This window comes from Manis pentadactyla, chromosome 15, assembly GCF_030020395.1.
Source record: "Manis pentadactyla isolate mManPen7 chromosome 15, mManPen7.hap1, whole genome shotgun sequence".
In the NCBI taxonomy this organism is placed as follows: Eukaryota; Metazoa; Chordata; class Mammalia; order Pholidota; family Manidae; genus Manis; species Manis pentadactyla.
This window is the reverse complement of record NC_080033.1, coordinates 45,824,404-45,848,169: the sequence shown is the minus strand read 5'-3', so window position 1 is coordinate 45,848,169 and position 23,766 is coordinate 45,824,404. Positions and strand designations below refer to the sequence as shown.

General features: G+C 39.9%; 1 protein-coding gene across 6 annotated transcripts in view; it reads right to left on the bottom strand.

Moving 5' to 3' along the window:
• NUP93 (nucleoporin 93) overlaps positions 1-23,766 on the bottom strand; it is a 128,194-nt gene that overhangs the window by 51,358 nt on the left and 53,070 nt on the right. Inside the window, exon 1 of one of the 6 annotated variants that reach the window (XM_036881096.2) lies at positions 10,469-12,294. The exons of 3 other annotated variants lie outside the window; for them this stretch is intronic. Coding sequence is in view for 1 of the 3 variants with exons in the window: in XM_057493206.1 (XP_057349189.1) it covers positions 3,797-3,799 (3 nt within the window). In the remaining 2 variants the exon portion in view is untranslated. Of the gene's footprint in view, positions 1-3,796; positions 4,493-8,863; positions 10,330-10,468; positions 12,295-23,766 lie in introns of those variants that run through there. 2 more of the 6 variants (XM_036881100.2, XM_057493206.1) reach the window with 2 other exon arrangements.

The following is a 23,766-nucleotide window of genomic DNA, read 5'->3' as shown; positions in this document are numbered from 1 at the left end:
AGTACTAGTAAGAGCTAAGATTTGTATAGAATGGTAATTATCTTGTGCTAGGTGTGTGTTACACTCATCTGGTTCTAGTTCTTACTTATAACCCCCTATTAAACTCTCTCTCAATACTACATAACTAGCTCATACTTTAAAGTACGTTCTTAATACAGGTTTAAACATTGAAAAGGCTGTATGACTTGGTTTCTAGGGCTTCCACCAACTCTAAAATGTGTGTTTCCATATTATGATAACCTGGTTCACAAGCAATAAAGCTCGGAATTAGAATCTAAATTTCCTGATACCTTTTTCTTCTTTCCTCCACCCTACCCATCATCACAGCAAGTCAAGGTGGGATAAACAGTATTTTATGCTTGTATATTTATTCCTTTCTGCCACCTACCTCACATAGGGAAGGAATGAGATGATAAATGTCAAGTTTGGAGCATTCCTTTTAGAATGGCCTTTTTCAAAATGTGGGTCAGAACCCACAGCTGAGTCATGAAATCAACCAGCATTTTTTAAATGAAATAAAATGCAACAGAAATATGGGGTATGGGTAAATACCATTTTGTGAAACTTCTTTCAATTGTATATACATATCTGTATGTATGAAGTAGATCATGCTGTAAAATGTATTTCTTACTATGCGTCACATACAAAAGCTGGAAATCACTGTTCTAGATGTCAACTCTATAGAGTTCCAAAATACTATTACTATTTATGGATGTGGAACAATGAATACCTGTACATGTCTTTGCTCAAGGAATACCTCCAGCCACATGTTCCATCTTTAACACAGGAAGTAGGCTGCCTTGCAATGTATAAAAGTCTCCCCGCTATCCAAAAATAAACGTTCCAATGAAACCTTCATAAGCAGAAAATGGCAAAAGGAAGCAATTACCATTAATTTTTATGGAAATATTTTTTAGCTTTCCCAGCCCCCCAAAATAAGCTCTCTTGGGTTTTTCTGATGCCTTGGGACACAACTTGTTAACAGACATACAAAATGAATGGAGATAAAGCAAAAATGCTCACAGAGTTCAAAGCTCTGGTGGCTTGATGCTGAGACGCTGCGTGCAGTTCTTGGGGAAGGAGCTTGGCAGGGCCACCCTCGCTGCTCTGGGTATGTGCTGCACCTCTATAATGGCTCACTTACTGTAAAACAAATGCTGAACGGTATTGTTGCTCTTTGATTTCTTTCATAAAAGTGAAAATCCTCTTCATATTCCTTTCGGTTAGCAAAAACAGGTGCTAATCTTGGTCTTCAGTAAAAGCGGAATGGTTGTATGCAACAGTTTTCAAAAGGGGTACAGGGTACCCAAAAAGTAACTGCAAGGTAAGTGATTCTCTTTTCAAACATGTGGTCACATCTCAAGGACCTGGCAGCCAAACTGGCTTTTAAATGGCTGACGATGTGAAAGACAGGCATGAAACTGCTTTATTTTAATCACTACATAGACTGGGTTTTAGAATACAAGCAGCAGCTAACTCCTACCATATAGAAAAAGGGAATAGGCGAAAAGGATGTTTGTTTTTGTCAAATGGCCAAATTATCTTAGCTAATTTGCTTTCCAAAAATGAAAACTGTAACAAATCAGGGTCTCTATGAGAAAAATTTCAGTATACACTTTAGCTAGGATATGGTCCAATGGCAAAACAAGAGCTTACAGTGATTCCTTCACAGCTCTGTGCTTCCCACCTACACAAATAAGTGATTTGTTGGACAGCTACATAAATGGTTTAAATCAAAGAACATAAATTTCCTGACCATTAAAAAATAAAACAAAAAGATAAAACCATCTAGTTTGGCCCCAAAAAGCAAAAATCGTATTTTATACGGTCCTCGAAACACAGACGACCATTTCATGTATCTTTGTGTTCAAGAAATCAACCAGTAATCCACCCTGTCAAAATATGAAGTGCAGCACTCATTCACAGCAAGCCGACTTTGTACAGAATATCTGACACAGGGCAACAATACATGGTGGATGTTATAAAAAATCTTGGGTCCTCTCTCATTTAATATACACAAATTAATAGGAAATCTATAACCTACATTCTGAATCAAAATAATATTAACACAAGTGAGCACTGACGTAGGAAACAGTCATTGTAGTTGAAACAAAACCATTGCCAAGATCCAGCAACACCTAGGAAGACAAGGAGGAAAGAAAAATAAGCAGATAAAAAATAAATGTACAAAAAATGGAACAATCAAGAGGGTCTGTTCCACGATGAAACAAGAACTCCAATAAGCAAGTATTCATGAGACCTTTAGAGAGTGAAATGGAAAAGTGTCTGATTCTATAAAGACAAGAATATAAGTTGTACCTACTATTCTGCTTCAGCTCATTCAGAGTAAAGTATCTACTCCCATAACTTCTCCCAAACCTTCCTCCCAATTTCTGAACAAATGACGTCTTCTGAAACCTTCTCTTAGGTGAAATTTTTACAAAGGTTAAAACTGCTACTTAAGGAGAAAGTGAGGAAGGACAAACCAAAGTACTGTTTTCAGATGAGCGCAACGGAAACCCTGCCAGGACTCAGAGCTGCTGGGCTTATCAGATGGCGCAAACGCACTTTTCATTAGCTCCCTTCATGGTGCCTACAGAGAATGAATGCCTCAAGGACTTTTTCAGGTGCAGAGATGTTCTTTACTGATTAAGCCCAAAAGAACAGAGAAGTTCTAAAATTTGAGCATTTTCAAGATTTAGGGAACTTTCGTGTGGTTTATAGCATATTTGTATATTTTATTAGATCAATATTTAATGCAATAAAATTAGAATACATAAAATGTCAGCTTGGAAGGCCCACAAAAGACTGAATCTCCTTTTGCAGACCTCTGAGCACACGGAATAGCAAATCTAGGCTTTATTCTCCAAGTAAGAGACTTAGAATAAGTCCCACTTGTTTACTACAAAAAAATTTAATATTTTAAATAGTTCACAGATTTCAATAAATATATATATATATGTATATCTCAAAAAAAGAAAAAACCCTGCAGAAAGCAGTGCTAAGCCAGCAGAGCTGACATTGCCAATTGTAATTTATTTTTGATGCTGTTGTATGATTTCTCACTGTGCATTTATGCAAAAACCTAGCTGCTCTAATTCAGCAGGTGGCAGCAGACCCAGCAAAAGAGTGGCTGCGAAGCTCCACCGTTTGCTAGCTCGGCACATCACTGGCCTGCAGGCAGCTCTGGAGCCACAGGTGGCAGATCTTGGTGCTAAAACATGGCATTCGTGGGCACCAGGCCTTCTGTCACTGTCAGGCTGCAGGGTCCCATTTTGTACATGGTTTCTGCTACTGGGCTAAACAGAGTCATACAATTATGTGATAGATTTGGGTCCATTAAGGCAAACCAAATTGCTTGCTCCCATAATTCAAACGGGTTTACAAGATGACCTGCCTACGAATTCTCACAGGTTGAAGAGAACTCAATGTGTGCAAGAAGATTCTCAGCCCAAGAATACACTACATGGAATGAGATCTAAACACAGTTCCTCCTTCCAGACCAGCCCTAAGGCCTTACTGGCAGCATTCTGACTTGGGTGTACTGGCATGCCTGGTCTCTGCAAGGGCATGCCAATACAGCCATGATACAATTCCATCTCACCTGTGCCTTCTGGAAAAGCAATAGGACCTTTGAGAAAGCCACTCATCTAAGCCCATCTAATTGCCTTTGGTGGACCCCTCCCTCCCTATTATCCTCCCCATCCCACAAAGAAGAAGAATACCATATAACAAAAACCCAACTTCCAACATTTTCAGCACTGGGTAAAGAAAAAATGTAAGAGGTAGGACTCACCATGGCAGAAGGGAAAGTCAATTTTTAGAATGGGGATATGTCACTCCGGTGGTGCAGTACCAGGGGTATAGGGGTATGCATGCAGCACATCTCCCTTGTCAACACAATGTAGGGATGTAACTACTAGATGCCTCTTCCTATTTCTACACTAAGGTATCAACCTGGAGCTGCTTATTAGCACATTGGGTTGCTGCACTTGGAGAGTAAGTGCAAGGTTAAGGGCTGCATACTGTGAGAGTCATTTAAATCTCTTGTGCTCATTGCTGCAAAGCCAGTTCTGCCTCTTTTAGGGGCCCCAGGGCATGCCTGTTGTCTGTTACTTATCTTTGGCCATCCAGGAAAGGAGAGCGATCTGCTCAGCTTAGTTACTGAGAGTCTCCATGTGGATGGAGAGCAAGTAGTAGGGGCATAATATAAATGAGTAAAATAATAAAGGATAGCCATTTAGGCACTAGTAGGGGAAAAACGCTTTTTGACAGAACTACCCCCTCCTCCCAAATACAGCAAAGTCCTGAAACAGCCTTTCAGGGTTGTGTGGGCAACTTTCCCCTGCTGGTCCCAAGAAGTCTGGGGAGAGGGTGGGACTTGCTCAGTGCTGATACCAAACTACTTCCAGAAAAGCAAGCCTGAGCAGCATCCTAGCAGGGCAGCCAGGATGGAGCGGGGTGTGCCGTGCTCCGGGGGCTGGGCCTCTGCGGGCCCTCTTCTCTCTCCACTCCTGGAAGGAGGGTGGGGAGGAGTGGGAACACTAGAAACCAAGCACGGGAGGAAGGGAGGGCAGGACAGCCAGCCAACTGCTCTCAGACTGCTGAGGTGGCCCCACGGGAGAAGGCAAGGACAGCTACTCTGGGCATGTTCTCTGCTCCCCCCACATCCAACTCAGCACACTTGCTTGGGCTGACCTGTGGGGACACAGAACAGGGAGGATTCTAAAGAGAAAACTTTTCAATCTTGCTTTGAAAATGGAATATTACAGTATGCTAAAGGATGGCTTTAAAAAGCAGAAGAACCCGCTCCTCACCCATAGGCAGGAATAGACCTAAAAATATTAATCCCGTAGCCACTCTAGATGATGGAAAGATAAGGAGGCCACATTAAGGGATGACAAAAATGATTTAATATGTCTGCAGGAATCTGATTTCCATCTTAGAGATGGATTAACCCACATCCAGAGAACTTTGGGTACTAACACTGCACTACAGTATAAAATAGGCATGCATCAATAATGGCCTTTATCATGGTCAACATCCCTGCCAACTGCACCCCAAAACCACTCTAAAAGAACACATTAAAACAACCCTTATATTAAAAAACAGATTCCCTTGCTTGTCAGATCTAGTGTCTTTCCTCTGTGGAAAGAGGAAAAAAAGCAAAATTTGGGGGCTATGAGGACAGACAGCAGAGGGTACATACATGTCTGAGCCAGTTAGGTGGGGGCTAAGCGGCTTTTTGAGAGATTGGATTCTACAGCACTCAGGATTAAGCCTCAGAGTTCTCCTTAGCAAGCACAAGGAGCGCTGTGAGTCAAGACAATGTTCAGGAAGCACGCGCCGTATTAATTCCCTGCTGGCACCCGGTGTCAGTCATTCACACTGCAGTTGAAAATCCCAGCTCCTCCCGCTATGCAGCACTGCTTATGCTGGTGGCATTGCAGGAGCACTGGTCATCGTGGCTGTCACAGAGAAGGGAGCTTTGGTTTTGCTGCAGGTCTTCTTATTCACAAATTCTTTTTCAAAAATTTGTTTGGAGACCACTAAAACAAACAAGAGACTTCTCTGTTATAACTCCCCATTGTGTCACATGGAATTTGTCGCGGTACCCCCTCTGCTAACAGTACTTGGGAATTCACAGTCTCTCTAAAACCTTAATTGAGTTTGGAAACATTGTGACTTTACCCTGTCAGAGCTGAGGGAATACTGCAGGATGCACAGCTCACCATTCTCACCACAGGTACAGGAAACATGAAATGTTGCTTTGCTGGGATGGCAAATGTAAGCAACAGAAGGGGAGAGAGCAAGACCATTTTTTAAAATACAAATTGCCCGAAATTGACAGGGAGCTAAACACTTTCACCCATCCCATCATACTAGTGTACAGGAGGCAACCCTGCAGTGTGGACCCCTCAAACCTAGAGCTGAAGGAGCCATCTTCTAGGAGGACACACTAGAGTGCCCAGTCCCAGCCAAGCTCAGAGCAGATGCATGTACTGCCCATGCCCATCCCAAGAGATGAGCACTTCACCTGCCATACCTAGTCAACACAATGGACCCTCAAACTCCACTTGCAGAACATATTTTATTTTTAAATGTGTACTTACATATATGATAAGTTTATAAATTCATGTCATCTACAACACAGGTCCAAGCATAGCTCAGTCAGTCATTTCTGGCAAGACTGAAAAAAGAACATCTCTGTGACTTAGGATAGTAGAGCAACAACAATACTTCACTGAAAGTTCAGTCCATTAGATCCATCAGTCAGCAGCAAGCCCACAAAGAGAAAAGAGATGGAATCAAATACAGACAGAGGCACAGCACAGCTCAGATTAGGAGTCAAGGCCTGGATTTCAGGTGAAATCAACTGTCTTCAGATGTATGACCTTGAGAAAGCTGTTTAACTACAGTAAACCTTGCTTTACTTAATTGTACGATGAGCTGATTGAATGACATAAACTCTAAGACCAGCTCCAGAAATTCCAACTCCATGAGAGGTGGGAACAGGTACGAAATTAGCACTGCCACTACCCACTATGACTATAATTCATTTCCAAAGAATCCATACCCTGAACCACAAAAGAAATACAACAAACTTTGTTTTTGAAGGCAGCTGACAAGTATTTTATATATGAAATATTTATATATAAAAACCAAAGCCTGCAAAGAGCTTGAATAAAAGCCAGAGTCGAAGACAAATAACACACTGTTGTCATAGGAATGCTAGTTTCATCTTGCCATAAAAGAAGCATACTGTCCTGTTTTCTGAAAATCTATCTGGAAAGAGTAATTTTCTACATTTAAAAAGAAGAAGAAAGCACCAAGTAAGGAATTTCAGAAGTGTTCCATGAAATATCTTTTTAGAAGTTTATTTTTATCCATTTTTGCCACAGATTTCTTAAAAGAAACAATCAGAAGCTATTTAGATATAAGTGCTAATTAACTCTTTACTTCAGGGAAATCTCAAAATTTCTGTCTTCCTACAAAATAAAAATTAACTGTAAATTGGCAAGACAGTACTCCTAAAGTCTTCAAACTTGATTGAATGAAAATGACCCGTGCGGTCCACTTCTTATCACAGCGTTCCTGGTGACGCCATTTCACTCCTTGCTCACTGCCATCTTAGGGCCATGGAAGGTTTCCCAGCGGGCTGGCCGACATGTTTGCTTATCTATATTATGGCACCGCCAGAGCATTCAAAGGTTTCATATGAATACATTTTTTCTTTGCAGCAAAAAAACCCAGCTCCTAACTCTATACTACCAGTCAGGGTAAAATTTCATGAGAAAATTGAAGAGCTTCCAGATTGAAGAGATTTGGGGATCATCCCCTACAAGTACCAGAAAGGACAGCCTCTGCCCAGTAGCCAATCTTGAGTAGACCACGGTAAAAGCAAAGAAAATGAAAAGCAACTGGGTCTCTCTTATCTCCCCAGACAACCTAGTACCAGCCTACATAAAGCCAGAGAAAGACAATAAGACCAGAATCCTTAACCAAATTTTACTTGAAAAATTTCGAAGGAAGGCTTTGTGACCCCCTTCATGCTATTCAAACATTTCATGCAAGCAAAGCTGCAGTTAAGATGGAGCTCTAATTTGCTGCTAAACTCCTTTCTCTCTAAATAAAACTCATTTATTTCAAAGTGCAAGCCTTATAAAAATCAAGGGAAAAGAATCCCTTTGCAGGCTACCATATAGCTAACCTGTTAATACATTTAATTTTCCTCCCAGGATTAAAATAAAATTATATTGAGATCTAGGCTCCAATACTGCAAGCGTAAGATTTATGCAAGATTTATGGAATCTTTGCAGGGTTCTAAACAGGGCTTAGGACAACTGAGCCTTCCTATTTCAATGAAAAGCCTGATGTGAAAATCTTCCTCTCCCCTAGTTTCAAAAACATCTATTAATTAAAGAAAGCTGCATTCAGTGAATAGGATGAACAACAGCTAGTGCAGCAAGACCTGGAAGAACAGCTGGCTTTATAAATGTGATATCAAGTTCAAAGCATTCTCAGATATCCATTTCTGGGAAGATTCAACTCCCGAAACTAAAGCATTTTGAGCAAATTCTTCATGGTACAGTTTACTGTAAAATACTCTTAGTATAAATTCTTCAGGATGAAGTGCCTTTAAAAAGATAAATATACAAATCAAAGTTAAAATCTACTTGCTCCCTCTTAGTAACAGCATAAAGGAACAAAGGAATAAACCGAGTCAAATCCAATTAATTTTACAAATCAAGATTTCTATGCTTACAATGACAAACAAGACTTTTCCACAAGTAGCTTTGAAGTCACAACTATTAATTAAACAAAGGGCACTAAGAATTATCCCCATTAATGAGAATGAAAGCCTCAATCTACTGACCTTTTAGGACAAAATCCTGTTTTGTTAAAACATTTTTTCTTACACAGTTTAATCAGCTATTATTACAGATCATTAAAATGGAAGTGTTTTCCATCTTAAAAAAAAAACAAAACTAAAATCCAGCAATTTTCTTCAAGAATGGAAAACAAACTGTGAAAGACAGTAAGAAGAAACCTGAACTCTTTTAAATATACCATATTTAGATTTTATTCTCACGAGTGTCATTTCCATCTTTAGTGATAAATTCATACCTCTCATTGACTTAAAATACCAATGAATAATTAAGGCATGTGTTAAAATCATTCATAAAACCTACATTTCTAGTACATATATACATCTTAGTTGGTTTTTAACACAGTCATAAAAATATACATCCCGAACCTCTGTTACACCTTTAATATTTGCAGCGTTCCTTTTAAAGTCTATTTTGCCCATTCATCCAAAGACAAATTTTCAACCTCTCACCACTTTATGAGAAATACTTACTGTAGACAAAAGGATTCCATTTTCTTTCTGGGAATATTTCCCACCCTCCTAGAGAACTCTTCTATACAGTGTGCAAATTCATTGAGTTTTACAGTAACAAAGCTCTCATGCCACAGAACCTAATGTAAACGAAATGGCCCTGCAGCTGCCTTCAGAACCCAGCTCACCTCAACCATGATACAGCTAATTGTTAAAAATGGTGGCTGAGACATTTTCCATACATTAAATTAAGGAGCTCTGATGAAGGCGCTGGCATCCACCCACTTCAGACAAAGGAAAATAATTTGCAACAGTATCAAGGCACGGATAATTGAGTCATCTCCCACACAGGGTCAGTGTTAGAGGTTTCCTCCATCTTTACAAAATGCAAACCACAGCTTATTGTCTCATCTCGGAAATCAATTCTTTGCAACGCTGCACTGGGGCAGAGTTTTAAAGTAATCTCAGTCATGGGTAAATCCAGACTTCCAATGCCGAGAGGGAATTCTCACAGTTCCTTTCCTTTCCCTGAGCAGCTCTCCTCCATTCCCCACTTGACAGCTCCTCAAGTCTTCCTATTGTTAATAGTACAGAAAGTCCCACACCTCTGAAGGGAGCTAAATCTTTCAACTAGGTGAGCAATTTTCCAAGTCCATGCTTAGGAAAGAAGTCCAGACCCTACAGGTCCCATGATACAAATACATTCCTTGGGTAAAAAGCTATACATCATTGTCTTTTGTTGTTGTTTTTAAGAGAAGACAACAAGCAAGGTGCTTTTTAACTCTCAATTGAAAGCATTTTACCTCTGATATTAACTAAAGTATTAAAAGTATTACAGGCAACATTTGTAATCATACTACCCTATACATAATGCTTATTGACTTAGGAAGTTTTCACTTCACTTACACAATTCACATTCTCTGCACCAAAAATCTGAAATATACTTAAAGGACTCATATCATTCTCTTTTGAGGAGGAATTTAACTATCTTAATTTAAATTCCCTACATTTGATAATACTTAAGAATCCACATCTCTGGTGTTACTATTTGATTCTTTTCATTTAAAGCCTTATGCTAAAGCATTTTCTGTCAGATGATTCCAAATTCCTCTAAAATAGCACTTTTTCCCTAAAACAAAATATAAATGACTGAATTCCTTGACAAGGCATCCTACACACACACATACACACACAATCACCTACAATCCCAAAGAAGTATCTAGTTATAGCAAAGAAAAAAAACTGTTTTAATATTTCTCCTCATTAAGAATTCTGCACTTCACATGCATCTTTTAAAAAAAATCCCAAAGTCCACACTACTTACTACTTACTTAAAGATGAAGTCTGCAAAAATCCTAAATAACTATTTAAATCTTTAAGCAAATACCTCTCTGACCCACGCATTTTTTAAAAAAGAAAAATATTAGAATGACAAGGCACAAATCTGAACAATTCTCAGGAGAATTAAGTACTTTTTCTATCATTGAGTTAAATGCTTCTGAATTGATATCAAAATTTTAAACAAATCAAGACCTTGTCTTTCAGAGGTACTTCAACAAAATGCTGTCACTCTATTTATTAAGGTGCACTTAACTTAATTTCTTTACAAAACACAGGAAATCCTACCTGCAGCTCTCAAATTTAAGGAGTTACAGACCAGTTGAAGCCGCTGGTCACTGCAGATCTTCCATACCTTCGATGTGGGTGGGATGAGCTCTGTTGGAACCAGAGCTCAAGTTTTCCCACACCAAACTGCCAGAATGGAGAGGTGGGAAGGATCAGGTAGGGAGGGAGGAGAAAAGAGGAGAAAGAAATAAGAAAAAGCGAAAGGGAACACCCTGCAAATGTTGATATGACCGAAGCACTAGCACTAAAGAGTCCAATTAGACAATAAGATTGCAGGGTCCCCTTAAAAAGGGTGCATGCAGCCCCTAGGGCACAGCATCATCACACCGGCTGCTCTACAAAAATTCAGAGAAGTCAGCCATCAGTTTGAAAGCCCAAACTGATGGGAGTAACAGTTTATAGGTTACAGAAGGGTATTTTATTGTTAACGGACTGTACCAAGTTAAGATTTAAGAGGGGGAGAGACAACATGTAGGCAAGGAATGCTCTGATACTTTTTTCCTCCAACCCAAGCCACTACAATTACTCTGATGTAAATTTTTGATGACTTCCGACATCTTGCATGGTTAATAATCACTTCAGCTGTCATGTCTGGTTAATGTGGAAAATGCATTTGCTGCATTGTGATGCAGTGCTGTGGCCACAGATTGTAACACCAGTTGTGAAGCTGGTCCCTTAACTGAGCAGCAGGAATTTGCACATGCCATGATGCTAAAATAAATGGTAGTTAAAAGATTTTTATACAGCAGCAGACAGATTCTGCCATTTTAGCCTACAGAATGTGTAGATGTGACATACACTAGCATCTCAGATCGCTGTGCCATCAACAACACCACTATCCTTCAAACGGAACAGTAAATTCACCATCTTAAATGTTTGGCCTCTCAGTAGTTAAAAGATTTCAATACTATTTAAATAACTATTCAGATTAATTATAGCTTTGAACAGAATGGAGGGTATTTGCATTTCAGGACTATACAGCCAATGAAACTGTCAGTGACACAGGAAAATGCAGACCTTTTATTAACATATGCTCAGCTCAACTGTCACTCCTTCTTTGTACAACATTTAGGGAAAAATACATGATGGATAAATAATGAATATTTCCATTCTACCGTAATGGTTTTTAAAAGAGCTCCTCAGAAAGAGATTTTTTCCTCTGTGTTTTGAGGTATAACCTGAAAACTGGAGGGAGCCTACATTAAAACACTAACATGTTTTTCATAGTCACTAAAAGAAATTCAATGCAAACAACTGTGCAATATGGGAAGCTTGTGAAAAAGCAAAGATGAAACTGCACTAAGAACCAGGCACCAGATGATTAAAATCAAGCCAGTCAGGTAGTAGACCGTCATTACAGTGAAGATTGCAAAAGAAAAATGAGAACAACCCTTCATCTTCAAAAACAAAAACCACACACCCTACAATTACTATCTGTTGGGTGCAAAACCAACATCTATCCTGCCCGAAACTGAAGGGCACATGATATATACCAATTTCACAATATATTTTTATATACGTATTAACTTGGCTACATAGCATCTAGAATTTGGCTACTTAAGGGTCTTATTAGTATATAATCGTCATTTTGGTATTTAAAGAGGCAGAACCAAGTTGCAGATCTTTATGCTTTAGAAGAAAAACAACTAATAATTAATTTGTATTTCTTGTATCAGAACTTTTGCCAATTAAATTGCACAGAGCTGAAATGTTTCAGATCTGTCCAGCTAATAAAAAAGATACATGAAAATGGGAAGACAGGAACGCACTGGTGTCTGAATAGTGAAGAACAATGAAAGAACTTACGTTACCAACAAAATCAACTCATGATTTCCTTTGTTTTATTCATTGTGATAGCACCAAATGCATAATTTGAAGGTGCATGTGTTAACAAGCCCTGTAAAGCGGAAGAGCATTCCAGTTTTGTTTCTTCCCCTAACTTAAAATTAACTGCACCAACAGTGCTATTTGGTATCATAGCAGATGTCACAGTAGGTGTAACTAACATTCAACAATTCAAGCTTTTTTTGTTCCAGACCCAATACAAGGTACCACTAGCAGCTCAGAAACTGCTCAAGGAGGGAGGCAGGGAACAGTGTGTTGGGGGTAGCTTTGAAGTTAACCAGGCTCAGCTTATGCTCCAATTACTGAACAAAAGACAATCCTGGGGGACCCTCTCTCTGAACCAACGCAAGCAAACTCTTTTGTTTTTGATCAAATAAATACTGCATGGGAGCATAGTGGATATGCAGCCACAGGAGTCTCTGCCTGGGGATGAAGAGGGAAGAAGAAAAAGAAGCCAAAGACCCCAGTGTGCTTGCAGTCAAACCGTTTCACTGATGGTTAAAACCTATCCCTCAGGGAGACATTTGACATTCACTCCAGGACACTGAATAAACTCTATAAATATACCCCACCTTGCTGAGTCATTATTAAGATGTCTTTCCTCATCAGTATGGCCAAAAAGTAAGCTAAGAGGATATTTACGCTAGAATAAAATGTAAACCAACTCAGACTCCATCTTCCCCCAAACTATGAGTATCCCAAAGACCTAAAATGAGTTGCAGAATATTCTAACTGTAAATGACCGTGGGGCAGGGGGGTACTGAGAACTGTTAAGTAACCTGTCTCAGACCCCAGATGGCTAAATATGTATGTGGAGGTTGTAAAAACACTGGAAAGAAGCCACCTTACAAAGGAGGTACTTCTCCATTTGTTTTATCATGAGCTGAATATAAAGTGACCATTCTTAAACATCTCTTTGGTAGTCTATTGTTCAATTTTCTGTTTTGGCTTTATATATCCTTAAGCCAGCAAAAACTAAAATGGAAAAGGGTAGGTAAGTGATAGACTAGTAGACGCAGATTTATTAATTTAAGGGATAAAAATGGGCATACTTATACAAATGCAGAGAGCATATCTGGTCTTTTCCTATCAAAGGGGATGAAAACCACCTTTTCAAAATCCTCTGCACACTACTACACCATTCTGAACTACAACAGCAGTTACCCTGTACTCAGATACACACACTACATAAAAAATCTAGACACCCAAAAGTACAAAAACAGATGGATCTTACTACCACAATGACCAAAGTGTATTAAGATCTCTGTGCTATTTGAAAGATTTCCAAATTTCAGGTGAAGGCCTGAATTTCCAAACGGTGTTCCACATAAGACTCCAACAAAGCATGACGTTAGAAGTTCTTTAGAATTCATCGCAGTAAGAATCTTTAACAGAAAAGTTTCAAGTTTGTTAATTCTATTTCCATCTCTCTATAGATTTTATCAGCCAGTCCATTAAAGAACTTCTCACCAAAGCACAGATATAGGACCAAGAAAGATTGGTTTTTCCTCCAACTCAAATAGGAACATTTCCTCCAACTTAAGATACCCAGATTCCAAAGACTCTCTGACCTTTCCCCTCATATTGTTAATTGGCTCAATAAATTTCTCAACAGGAAAAGAGAGGGGAATATAGTTCCAATTTGAAACATATCAAGGAGGAGACATTTCTAAAGGTGTGGCATTATTATTCCTTTTTTTAACCTGCTACCATTAGAAAATGAGATTATAAAATGGAAACAGGAAGCCACTGAAATTCTGTGGTTCAAGTAGAATTATAATAACCACCAAGTGAAATTACCATGTGCAAGTGAACAATTATTAAGTTATAAAGTGCAATGAAAATATACAGGGCTTTACCTATCAGATCTCTGATAAGCTTGTTCTGCCCTCTGCCTGGTGCACTGGGTTGCTGGGAAGATCAAATAGTATCTCCAGTGGATAAATGCTTTCAAGAGTTAAGAATGAGAGCCATGGGTCACTGCACAATTATTATCCCCTACCCTTAGCCTTCTGAGACATAGCTGGATCTTGGTCCCCTTCCCAGCCCACCACTGCTGACCTCCTGCTGGCTCCTCTCTCCTCTAGGACCTTGTTCCCTTGTCTCATGCCATACATTTCCCCTCCTATACATTCACTTTACTGCCACAATTCTTACCTCTAGACCAGTGGCTCTAAAAATATCTGTCGGAGCTATCTTCTCTGTACTGTTTCTTATCCTGTTTCTAAAAGTTTCAGGGGCATTTCCAAGGGGATGTCTTGTCAGAACATCAAAAACTGAAATGAAATCTCAACTCTCAATCTAGTTAATCTTCCTCATTTCTCAGCCTCAACCAATGGCACCCATCTTTCTCCTTGCTATAAACCTTGAGCTATTCGTGAATATCTTTCTTAAGTGCATCAGGCACTAGATGGGGCAGATGTTTTATTCTAAATGTCTCTCATACATCCAACCTCCATTTTCTTGGTCCTGGCCATCACCGCTGCGGCTGGATTGTTACAACTGCCTCTGAACGACACACCTCAGCAGGTCTCCTTCCACTGGTCAAGCCAGCTTCCATGTGTTTGCACACCATCCTTCCTATTGACATTTACCTGCTCCAAAACTTTCAACAGCATGTACTGTCTATACTCCACTGCTTGGCAGTCACTTTTTCCACATCTGATTCTCCCTCCTGGACAGATTTTCTCTTAGCACATAACTACTGTTCTCACCTCCCTGGCTTTGGTCAGCTTATAACTCTCATATCTATCCTCTTTCACTTCCTACAGGCTAAACCCATTAAATCTTTCAAGGCCCGTCTGAAGGCCCGTCTGTTCCAGGGGGTCTTCCCCAACTACCCCAGAATTCACTCATCATTTCTCTCTTCCTCTCCTCCGAACAACCACAGCATTTGGAATCTCTGTCATCCCATCCGGTTTTGCCTCTCACTTTACATTGTCTTGGACAGTTTGATCCTATTATAGGATTGTTAGTCTTGGCTCTCCAGGTAGAGAACAATGAGCTTCCGGAGGGAAGTATCCCTATTTTTTAATTTTGTGTTTATTCTAATTATTATCAGTGCCTACCACAGTGCTGTCCTTAGTGTGCACTCAACAAAACCACTTCATTGATTTTTATCAATACTCTCTAGGCTCCACCCATGTGGATGCAGGTAAATATATAAAGGGGAATTAAATATTATTTTTGCTTGTTGTTTGTTCTTTCAAATCTCTTCAATTCCCTTCCCCAAGATAACTGCAGCCTTCAGTAGAGAGACACAATGTCTGTGTCTCTCTGTCAGCATCTGAGGTGGTCCCTGGCCAGTATGCAGAGGCACCAAACTCTTTGTGACTAAGCATCATTACCAGCAGTATTCAATTTCCAAAGTCGGCTTCCTTCTCAGTTGCATCCAGGGCCAAGGAGGTTCAGGGAAAATGAGATGGTCCTGGCCCAAAGTCAATGGCACGGCATTCATAGCTGAGCTGTCCTGACAAATCAGCTGAGAATGAAAAAGCAATCTGCTAATTTTATTAATGACATTTCACCTTGAGTATTGTTTTAAGTGAGAACACTTGACTTTGGAAGACATAGAAAATCAGAGGATTTCTGCATGTCTTTATTTAGCAGTAAAACAAATTGAGGTTCATTCTCTGTTGCTCATCCGCAAACCTGTCTACCCATGGGTCAAGAAACAACAGGGGTACTATTTGACCCAGGAATTCCACTTCTAGGAATTTACCCTAAGAATGCAGCACTCCAGTTTGAAAAAGACAGATGTACCCCTATGTTTATCGCAGCACTATTTACAATAGCCAAGAAATGGGAGCAACCTAAGTGTCCGTCAGTAGATAAATGGATAAAGAAGATGTAGTATATATATATACAATGGAATATTATTCAGCCATAAGAAGAAAACAAATCCTACCATTTGCAACAACATGGATGGAGCTAGAGGGTATTATGCTCAGTGAAATATGCCAAGTGGAGAAAGACAAATACCAAATGATTTCACTCATCTGTGGAGTATAAGAACAAAAGAAAAACTGAAGGAACAAAACAGCAGCAGAATCACAGAACCCAAGAATGGACTAACAGTTACCAAAGGGAAAGAGATTGGGGAGAATGGGAGGGTAGGGAGGGATAAGGGATGGGAAGAAGAAAGGGGGTATTATGATTAGCATGTATAATGTGGGGGGTGGGGGAAAGGGGAGGGCTGTGCAACACAGAGAAGACAAGTAGTGATTCTACAATATCTTGCTATGCTGATGGACGGTGACTGTAAAGGGGTTTGTGGGGGGGTACTTGGTGTAGGGGAGAGCCTAGTAAACATAATGTTCTTCATATAATTGTAGATTAATGATAACAAAAAAGGGGGGGATTACTACCTGATAGGATAAAATTAACTGCAAATCAACAATTAATGCATGCTTTACATATCCTTAATTTTGATCTTTTAAAGGGTGTCGGATGATCAGCTATGGAAGCACATTTTTCTGATAATATTTCTTTCTCTTTAAAAAAAGCAGTTCCTGTGTGGTGGTCTCCAATAGGTTCTTCACAATGGTATAAAGGTCATATCAAAGTGTGGGCAAAGGGTTTGTTTGTGTTTATACAGAGGATCAAAGCCAAATTTGGCTACCCAGAAAACGAATTAAGATACGATATGAAGAAGAACTTCCAACATCAACATCCTCTGGAAGAGTCATTCCAGAAGATGATTATCAAAAAACTTCAACAAAGATCCTGGTGCTGTTGCAGTTGTAGCTGCATTCATCCCACCAGTTCCTGGACTTGCCGTTGGAATGCAGAAGGAGATATCTACACTGGCCTGTGCATACAGTAAAACAACAAATTTGACTGTTTCTATATTGTCGGAACTCAACCAAGAATTAGGAGAAGTGCGAGTTGCAGTGCTTCAAAATCGTGCTACTGCAGACTATCTACTGTTAAAAGAACATATGGGATGTGAACAGTTCCCAGGAATGTGTTGTTTTAATCTGTCTGATTTTTCTCAAACTATTCAAATTCAGTTAGACAATATCCATCATATTATTGACAAGTTTTCACAAAAGCCTAGGGTACCTAACTGGTTTTCTTGGTTTCACTGGATATGGCTGGTAATTGCAGGTCTGCTTTTGTTATATATCTGTATTCCTACTCTGTTAATGTGTGTACGCAATTTAATTAGCAGTTTGTTAAAACCTATACATGCTTATGTTACTCTACAAGAAGTTATGTCAAAGAAATAATCAATCTTCCCATGTTTTCTTCCATCTGCTACTTCTATAGCTTTTCTTCTTCCTAATTACAACCCTTTAGTAGAATTCATGTCTCACATAGAAAATTACCGAGTATCATAATTCTTCCAAGTGGTAAAGATACCTCAAGACAAATGCTGGGCATAGAAGCCACAGGGCATAAATATGCAAAGAAGTAAAAAGCTAACCTTTTCAAAGAATATTGCTTCTCTCTCACTTACCAACTTTACATTTCCCTGTATGGCCCCGGAAGATGACTGGTTAGCCAGAGATGGGTAAGATTCCTCAAGGGAGGAACAACCTAACACAGGCACAGTCGCAGGGGAGCCATCAGGTGAGAAACTGGGGATCAACAGAGGTGAGGCTTAGAACCTCACCGCCCCTGTTTTGAGAGAAATCTTCTGCATCCGTGGATGTTATGTTGCCCTTGTCTAGCTTGGAAATACTTAGTCTATAGGCACACACCTGATCATCTATACTTGCCCTCTTACAGCACTAAATTATGCTTTCTATCTTTATCTTGCATCTACCTACCACTTCAGCATTTTATTTAAAAAAAAAAATAAGGGAGAAATGTGGGATTTACATATAAATCAAGTATAAAAATCAAATGAATAATCAAAAAAAAAAAGAAAGAAACAACAGGGGGGAAAAAGTTCTCTCTGCACTGAGAAGCTAATGAGTTCCCACTGCTCTAGAGCAGAATTCTGCCCCTGGTATGCCTATCTATAAGAAAGATGGAAGCAGGGTTTAGAAGAGGGTGGAAGTAATTTCAGAAGATTTCCACTCTTTCTTACCAGGTTTTCAAGAAGCAGTACCCTGAAAATGCAGATAGGAATTGCAACAGGCTAAAACGGGAGGCAGCATCACTCCTCAAATACTCCTCCAAGGGCCGTTCATGGCAGGTTTCAGAAGCTCAGAATAAGGACAGCTCTTTCTGTCACTGTGTCAGTGTCTGTCTGTCTGTCTCTTTCTCCCTCTCTCTCTCTGTCTCTCTCTCTCTGTCTCTCTCTCTGTCTCTCACTCTCTCTCTCTCTCTCACACACAGCATCTATCAAGCCTTAATATTTAGAAAGAGGGAATAAGTCTTTTTGGGAAAAACTCGTAGACTATGAAGAGTTTCTACCTCAATAAAAAATAAATGAAATCGTAAAGTATATGAAGACTCTTCAGTCTTCACCATATCAGGGGCAATTTGCTTCCCTTGTGGCACAGAAAAACTCAGATTCTGGCCAAGGTTACACAGTGACCTGGTCCAGGTCCTGCCTGGTTCAGGATCTCAGTTTCTTGCTTACAGGTCTTTGCACAGCACTATGGGACAGTGTACTAAGAAAACTGGACCACTGGTATGTGCTCAAACCCCAGATTTCATAGAATTTTAAGTTATGACATGGGGCTGATGAAGGACAGTTCTAGCTTGCTAACTCTTGTTATCAATGCACTTTACACAACAGATGTATTTCTTACCAGGTTGATTGTAAATAGAATTCTTTTAAACAAATTCTATTTTGAATGCAGTAGAGAAGCTGTTATTTGAAGGAATACTAAAGCTAAATATCACCCCTAGATTTCTTTTATAAACGCAGATATTCAGAGTTTGGATTTGCTTACTAAAGCAGGGTCTATCCTATTACTCCATTTTAGAGAAGACACTAAAACCTTAATTTTCATGTCATTTTTCTGCAGCACATATTTACTATTTCTCCTATTAGCTGGAAAACACTGATGAAGAAACGGATTAAAAAAAAATTTTTTTTCTTCCATAGGAAGGATTACTAAAATTAGCCAATCCTCAAAAATTTACACAAGGGGCAAACTGTACTCATTCTTTATCTGGTCAGATATGAAAAAAAGTTGTAGACAGAATTCTATTTTCTCATTAATCCATATTATAAAGTTGAGTATGGCATTCCTCAAAGCAATAAATAAAATTTAGTGTCAAGATACAATAAAATTATATTCAAGGATACAAACCTTAAGAAAAAAAACTACAACAGAAAGCAACCAGAGTAAAAATTATATAAGAAACAACAGAGAGGGGTGGAAGATGGCGGCGTGAGTAGAGCAGCGGAAATCTCCTCCCAAAACCACATATATCTATGAAAATATAACAAAGACAACCCTTCCTAGAATAAAGACCAGAGGACACAGGACAATATCCAGACCACATCCGCACCTGAGAGAACCCAGCGCCTCGCGAAGGGGGTAAGATACAAGCCCCGGCCCGGCGGGAGCCGAGCACCCCTCCCCCCAGCTCCCGGCGGGAGAAGAGCAGGCAGAGCGGGAGGGAGACGGAGCCCAGGACTGCTGAACAACCAGCCCCAGCCATCCGGGCCAGAGTGCAGAGCGCTCGATACTAGGAAAACAGGGCAGCAAGAACAGTGAACAGGCACTGGAGGCTGGGCGACAGAGGACATAAGAAAAGCGCGCGATCATTTTTTTTTTTGCTTTCTTGCTGTTTTGTTTTGGCGAGCGCTTTTTGGAAGTCTTAAAGGGATAGGGACCCCAATACTAGGGAAACAGGGCAGCAAGACCGGTGAGCAGAGGCCTGAGGCTGGCACCGGAGAATAAAGAAAAACGAACGACCACGTTTTTTTTTTTTAATTAAAAAAAATTTTTTTTTTTTTTTTTTTTTTTTTTTTTGGTGGTCGTTGCTTTGTTTTGGAGGGTGCTTTTTGGAAGTCTTAAAGGGGCAGGGCGGGTCACTTAATCCAGAGGTAGGGAATCCGGGATCTCTGGGCACCCTAACCCCTGGGCTGCAGGGAGCAGGGAGGCCCCTTACGGAGATAAATAGCCTCCCAGCAGCTCCTGCTCCAACGCGACTCCACCATTTTGGAGTAGCTGGCAGAGCTAGGCCACGCCCACAGCAGCAGCGGAGATTATCTCCATAGCAGCCGGGCAGGAAGCAGAAACCCTGTCTGCGCGCAGCTGCGCAACACAAGCCACTAGAGGTCGCTGTTCTCCCAGGAGAGGAGGGCCACAAACCAACAAGAAAGGAAGTCCTTCCAGCCGTCACTCGTCCCAGCTCTGCAAACTATTCCTATCACCATGAAAAGGCAAAGCTACAGGCAGACAAAGATCACAGAGACAACACCAGAGAAGGAGACAGACCTAACCAGTCTCCCTGAAAAAGAATTCAAAATAAGAATCATAAACATGCTGACAGAGATGCAGAGAAATACGCAAGAGAAATGGGATGAAGTCTGGAAGGAGATCACAGATGCCAGAAAGGAGATCGCAGAAATGAAACAAACTCTGGAAGGGTTTATAAGCAGAATGGATAGGATGCAAGAGGCCATTGATGGAATTGAAACCAGAGAACAGGAACGCATAGAAGCTGACATAGAGAGAGATAAAAGGATCTCCAGGAATGAAACAATATTAAGAGAACTGTGTGACCAATCCAAAAGGAACAATATCCGTATTATAGGGGTCCCAGAAGAAGAAGAGAGAGGAAAAGAGATGGAAAGTATCTTAGAAGAAATAATTGCTGAAAACTTCCCCACACTGGGGGAGGAAGTAATCGAACAGACCACGGAAATACACAGAACCCCCAACAGAAAGGATCCAAGAAGGGCAACACCAAGACACAAAATAATTAAAATGGCAAAGATCAAGGACAAGGAAAGAGTGTTAAAGGCAGCTAGAGAGAAAAAGGTCACCTATAAAGGGAAACCCATCAGGCTAACGTCAGATTTCTCAACAGAAACCCTACAGGCCAGAAGAGAATGGCATGATATATTTAATACAATGAAACAGAAGGGCCTTGAACCAAGGATACTGTATCCAGCACGACTATCATTCAAATATGACGGTGGGATTAAACAATTCCCAGACAAACAAAAGCTGAGGGAATTTGCTTTCCACAAACCACCTCTATAGAACATCTTACAGGGACTGCTCTAGATGGGAGCACTCCTAGAAAGAGCACAGCACAAAACACCCAATATATGAAGAATCGAGGAGGAGGAACAAGAAGGGAGAGAAGAAAAGAATCTCCAGACAGTGTATATAACAGCTCAATAAGCGAGCTAAGTTAGGCAGTAAGATACTAAAGAGGCTAACCTTGAACCTTTGGTAACCACGAATTTAAAGCCTGCAATGGCAATAAGTACATATCTTTCAATAGTCACCCTAAATGTTAATGGGTTGAATGCACCAATCAAAAGACACAGAGTAACAGAATGGATAAAAAAGCAAGACCCATCTATATGCTGCTTACAAGAAACTCACCTCAAACCCAAAGACATGTACAGACTAAAAGTCAAGGGATGGAAAAACATATTTCAAGCAAACAACAGTGAGAAGAAAGCAGGGGTTGCAGTACTAATATCAGACAAAATAGACTTCAAAACAAAGAAAGTAACAAGAGATAAAGAAGGACACTACATAATGATAAAGGGCTCAGTCCAACAAGAGGATATAACCATTCTAAATATATATGCACCCAACACAGGAGCACCAGCATATGTGAAACAAATACTAACAGAACTAAAGTGGGATATAGACTGCAATGCATTCATTCTAGGAGACTTCAACACACCACTCACCCCAAAGGATAGATCCACTGGGCAGAAAATAAGTAAGGACACGGAAGCACTGAACAACACAGTAGAGCAGATGGACCTAATAGACATCTATAGAACTCTACATCCAAAAGCAGCGGGATATACATTCTTCTCAAGTGCACATGGAACATTCTCCAGAATAGACCACATACTAGGCCACAAAAAGAGCCTCAGAAAATTCCAAAAGATTGAAATCCTACCAACCAACTTTTCAGACCACAAAGGCATAAAACTAGAAATAAACTGTACAAAGAAAGCAAAGAGGCTCACAAACACATGGAGGCTTAACAACACGCTCCTAAATAATAAATGGATCAATGACCAAATCAAAATGGAGATCCAGCAATATATGGAAACAAATGACAACAACAACACTAAGCCCCAACTTCTGTGGGACACAGCAAAAGCAATCTTAAGAGGAAAGTATATAGCAATCCAAGCATATTTAAAAAAGGAAGAGCAATCCCAAATGAATGGTCCAATGTCACAATTATCGAAATTGGAAAAAGAAGAACAGATGAGGCCTAAGGTCAGCAGAAGGAGGGACATAATAAAGATCAGAGAAGAAATAAATAAAATTGAGAAGAATAAAACAATAGCAAAAATCAATGAAACCAAGAGCTGGTTCTTTGAGAAAATAAACAAAATAGATAAGCCTCTAGCCAGACTTATTAAGAGGAAAAGAGAGTCAACACAAATCAACAGTATCAGAAACGAGAAAGGAAAAATCACGACGGACCCCACGGAAATGCAAAGAATTATTGGAGAATACTATGAAAACCTATATGCTAACAAGCTGGGAAACCTAGGAGAAATGGACAACTTCCTAGAAAAATATAACCTTCCAAGATTGACCCAGGAAGAAACAGAAAATCTAAACAGACCAATTACCAGCAACGAAATTGAAGCGGTAATCCAAAAACTACCAAAGAACAAAACCCCCGGGCCAGATGGATTTACCTCGGAATTTTATCAGACATACAGGGAAGACATAATACCCATTCTCCTTAGAGCTTTCCAAAAAATAGAGGAGGAGGGGATACTCCCAAACTCATTCTATGAAGCTAACATCACCCTAATACCAAAACCAGGCAAAGACCCCACCAAAAAAGAAAACTACAGACCAATATCCCTGATGAACGTAGATGCCAAAATACCCAACAAAATATTAGCAAACCGAATTCAAAAATACATCAAAAGGATCATACACCATGACCAAGTGGGATTCATCCCAGGGATGCATAGCTGGTACAACATTTGAAAATCCATCAGCATCATCCACCACATCAACAAAAAGAAGGACAAAAACCACATGATCATCTCCATAGATGCTGAAAAAGCATATGACAAAGTTCAACATCCATTCATGTTAAAAACTCTCAGCAAAATGGGAATAGAGAGTAAGTACCTCAACATAATAAAGGCCATCTATGATAAACCCACAGCCAACATTATATTGAACAGCGAGAAACTGAAAGCATTTCCTCTGAGATCGGGAACTAGACAGGGATGCCCACTCTCTCCACTGTTATTTAACATAGTACTGGAGGTCCTAGCCACGGCAATCAGACAAAATAAAGAAATACAAGGAATCCAGATTGGTAAAGAAGAAGTTAAACTGTCACTATTTGCAGATGACATGATA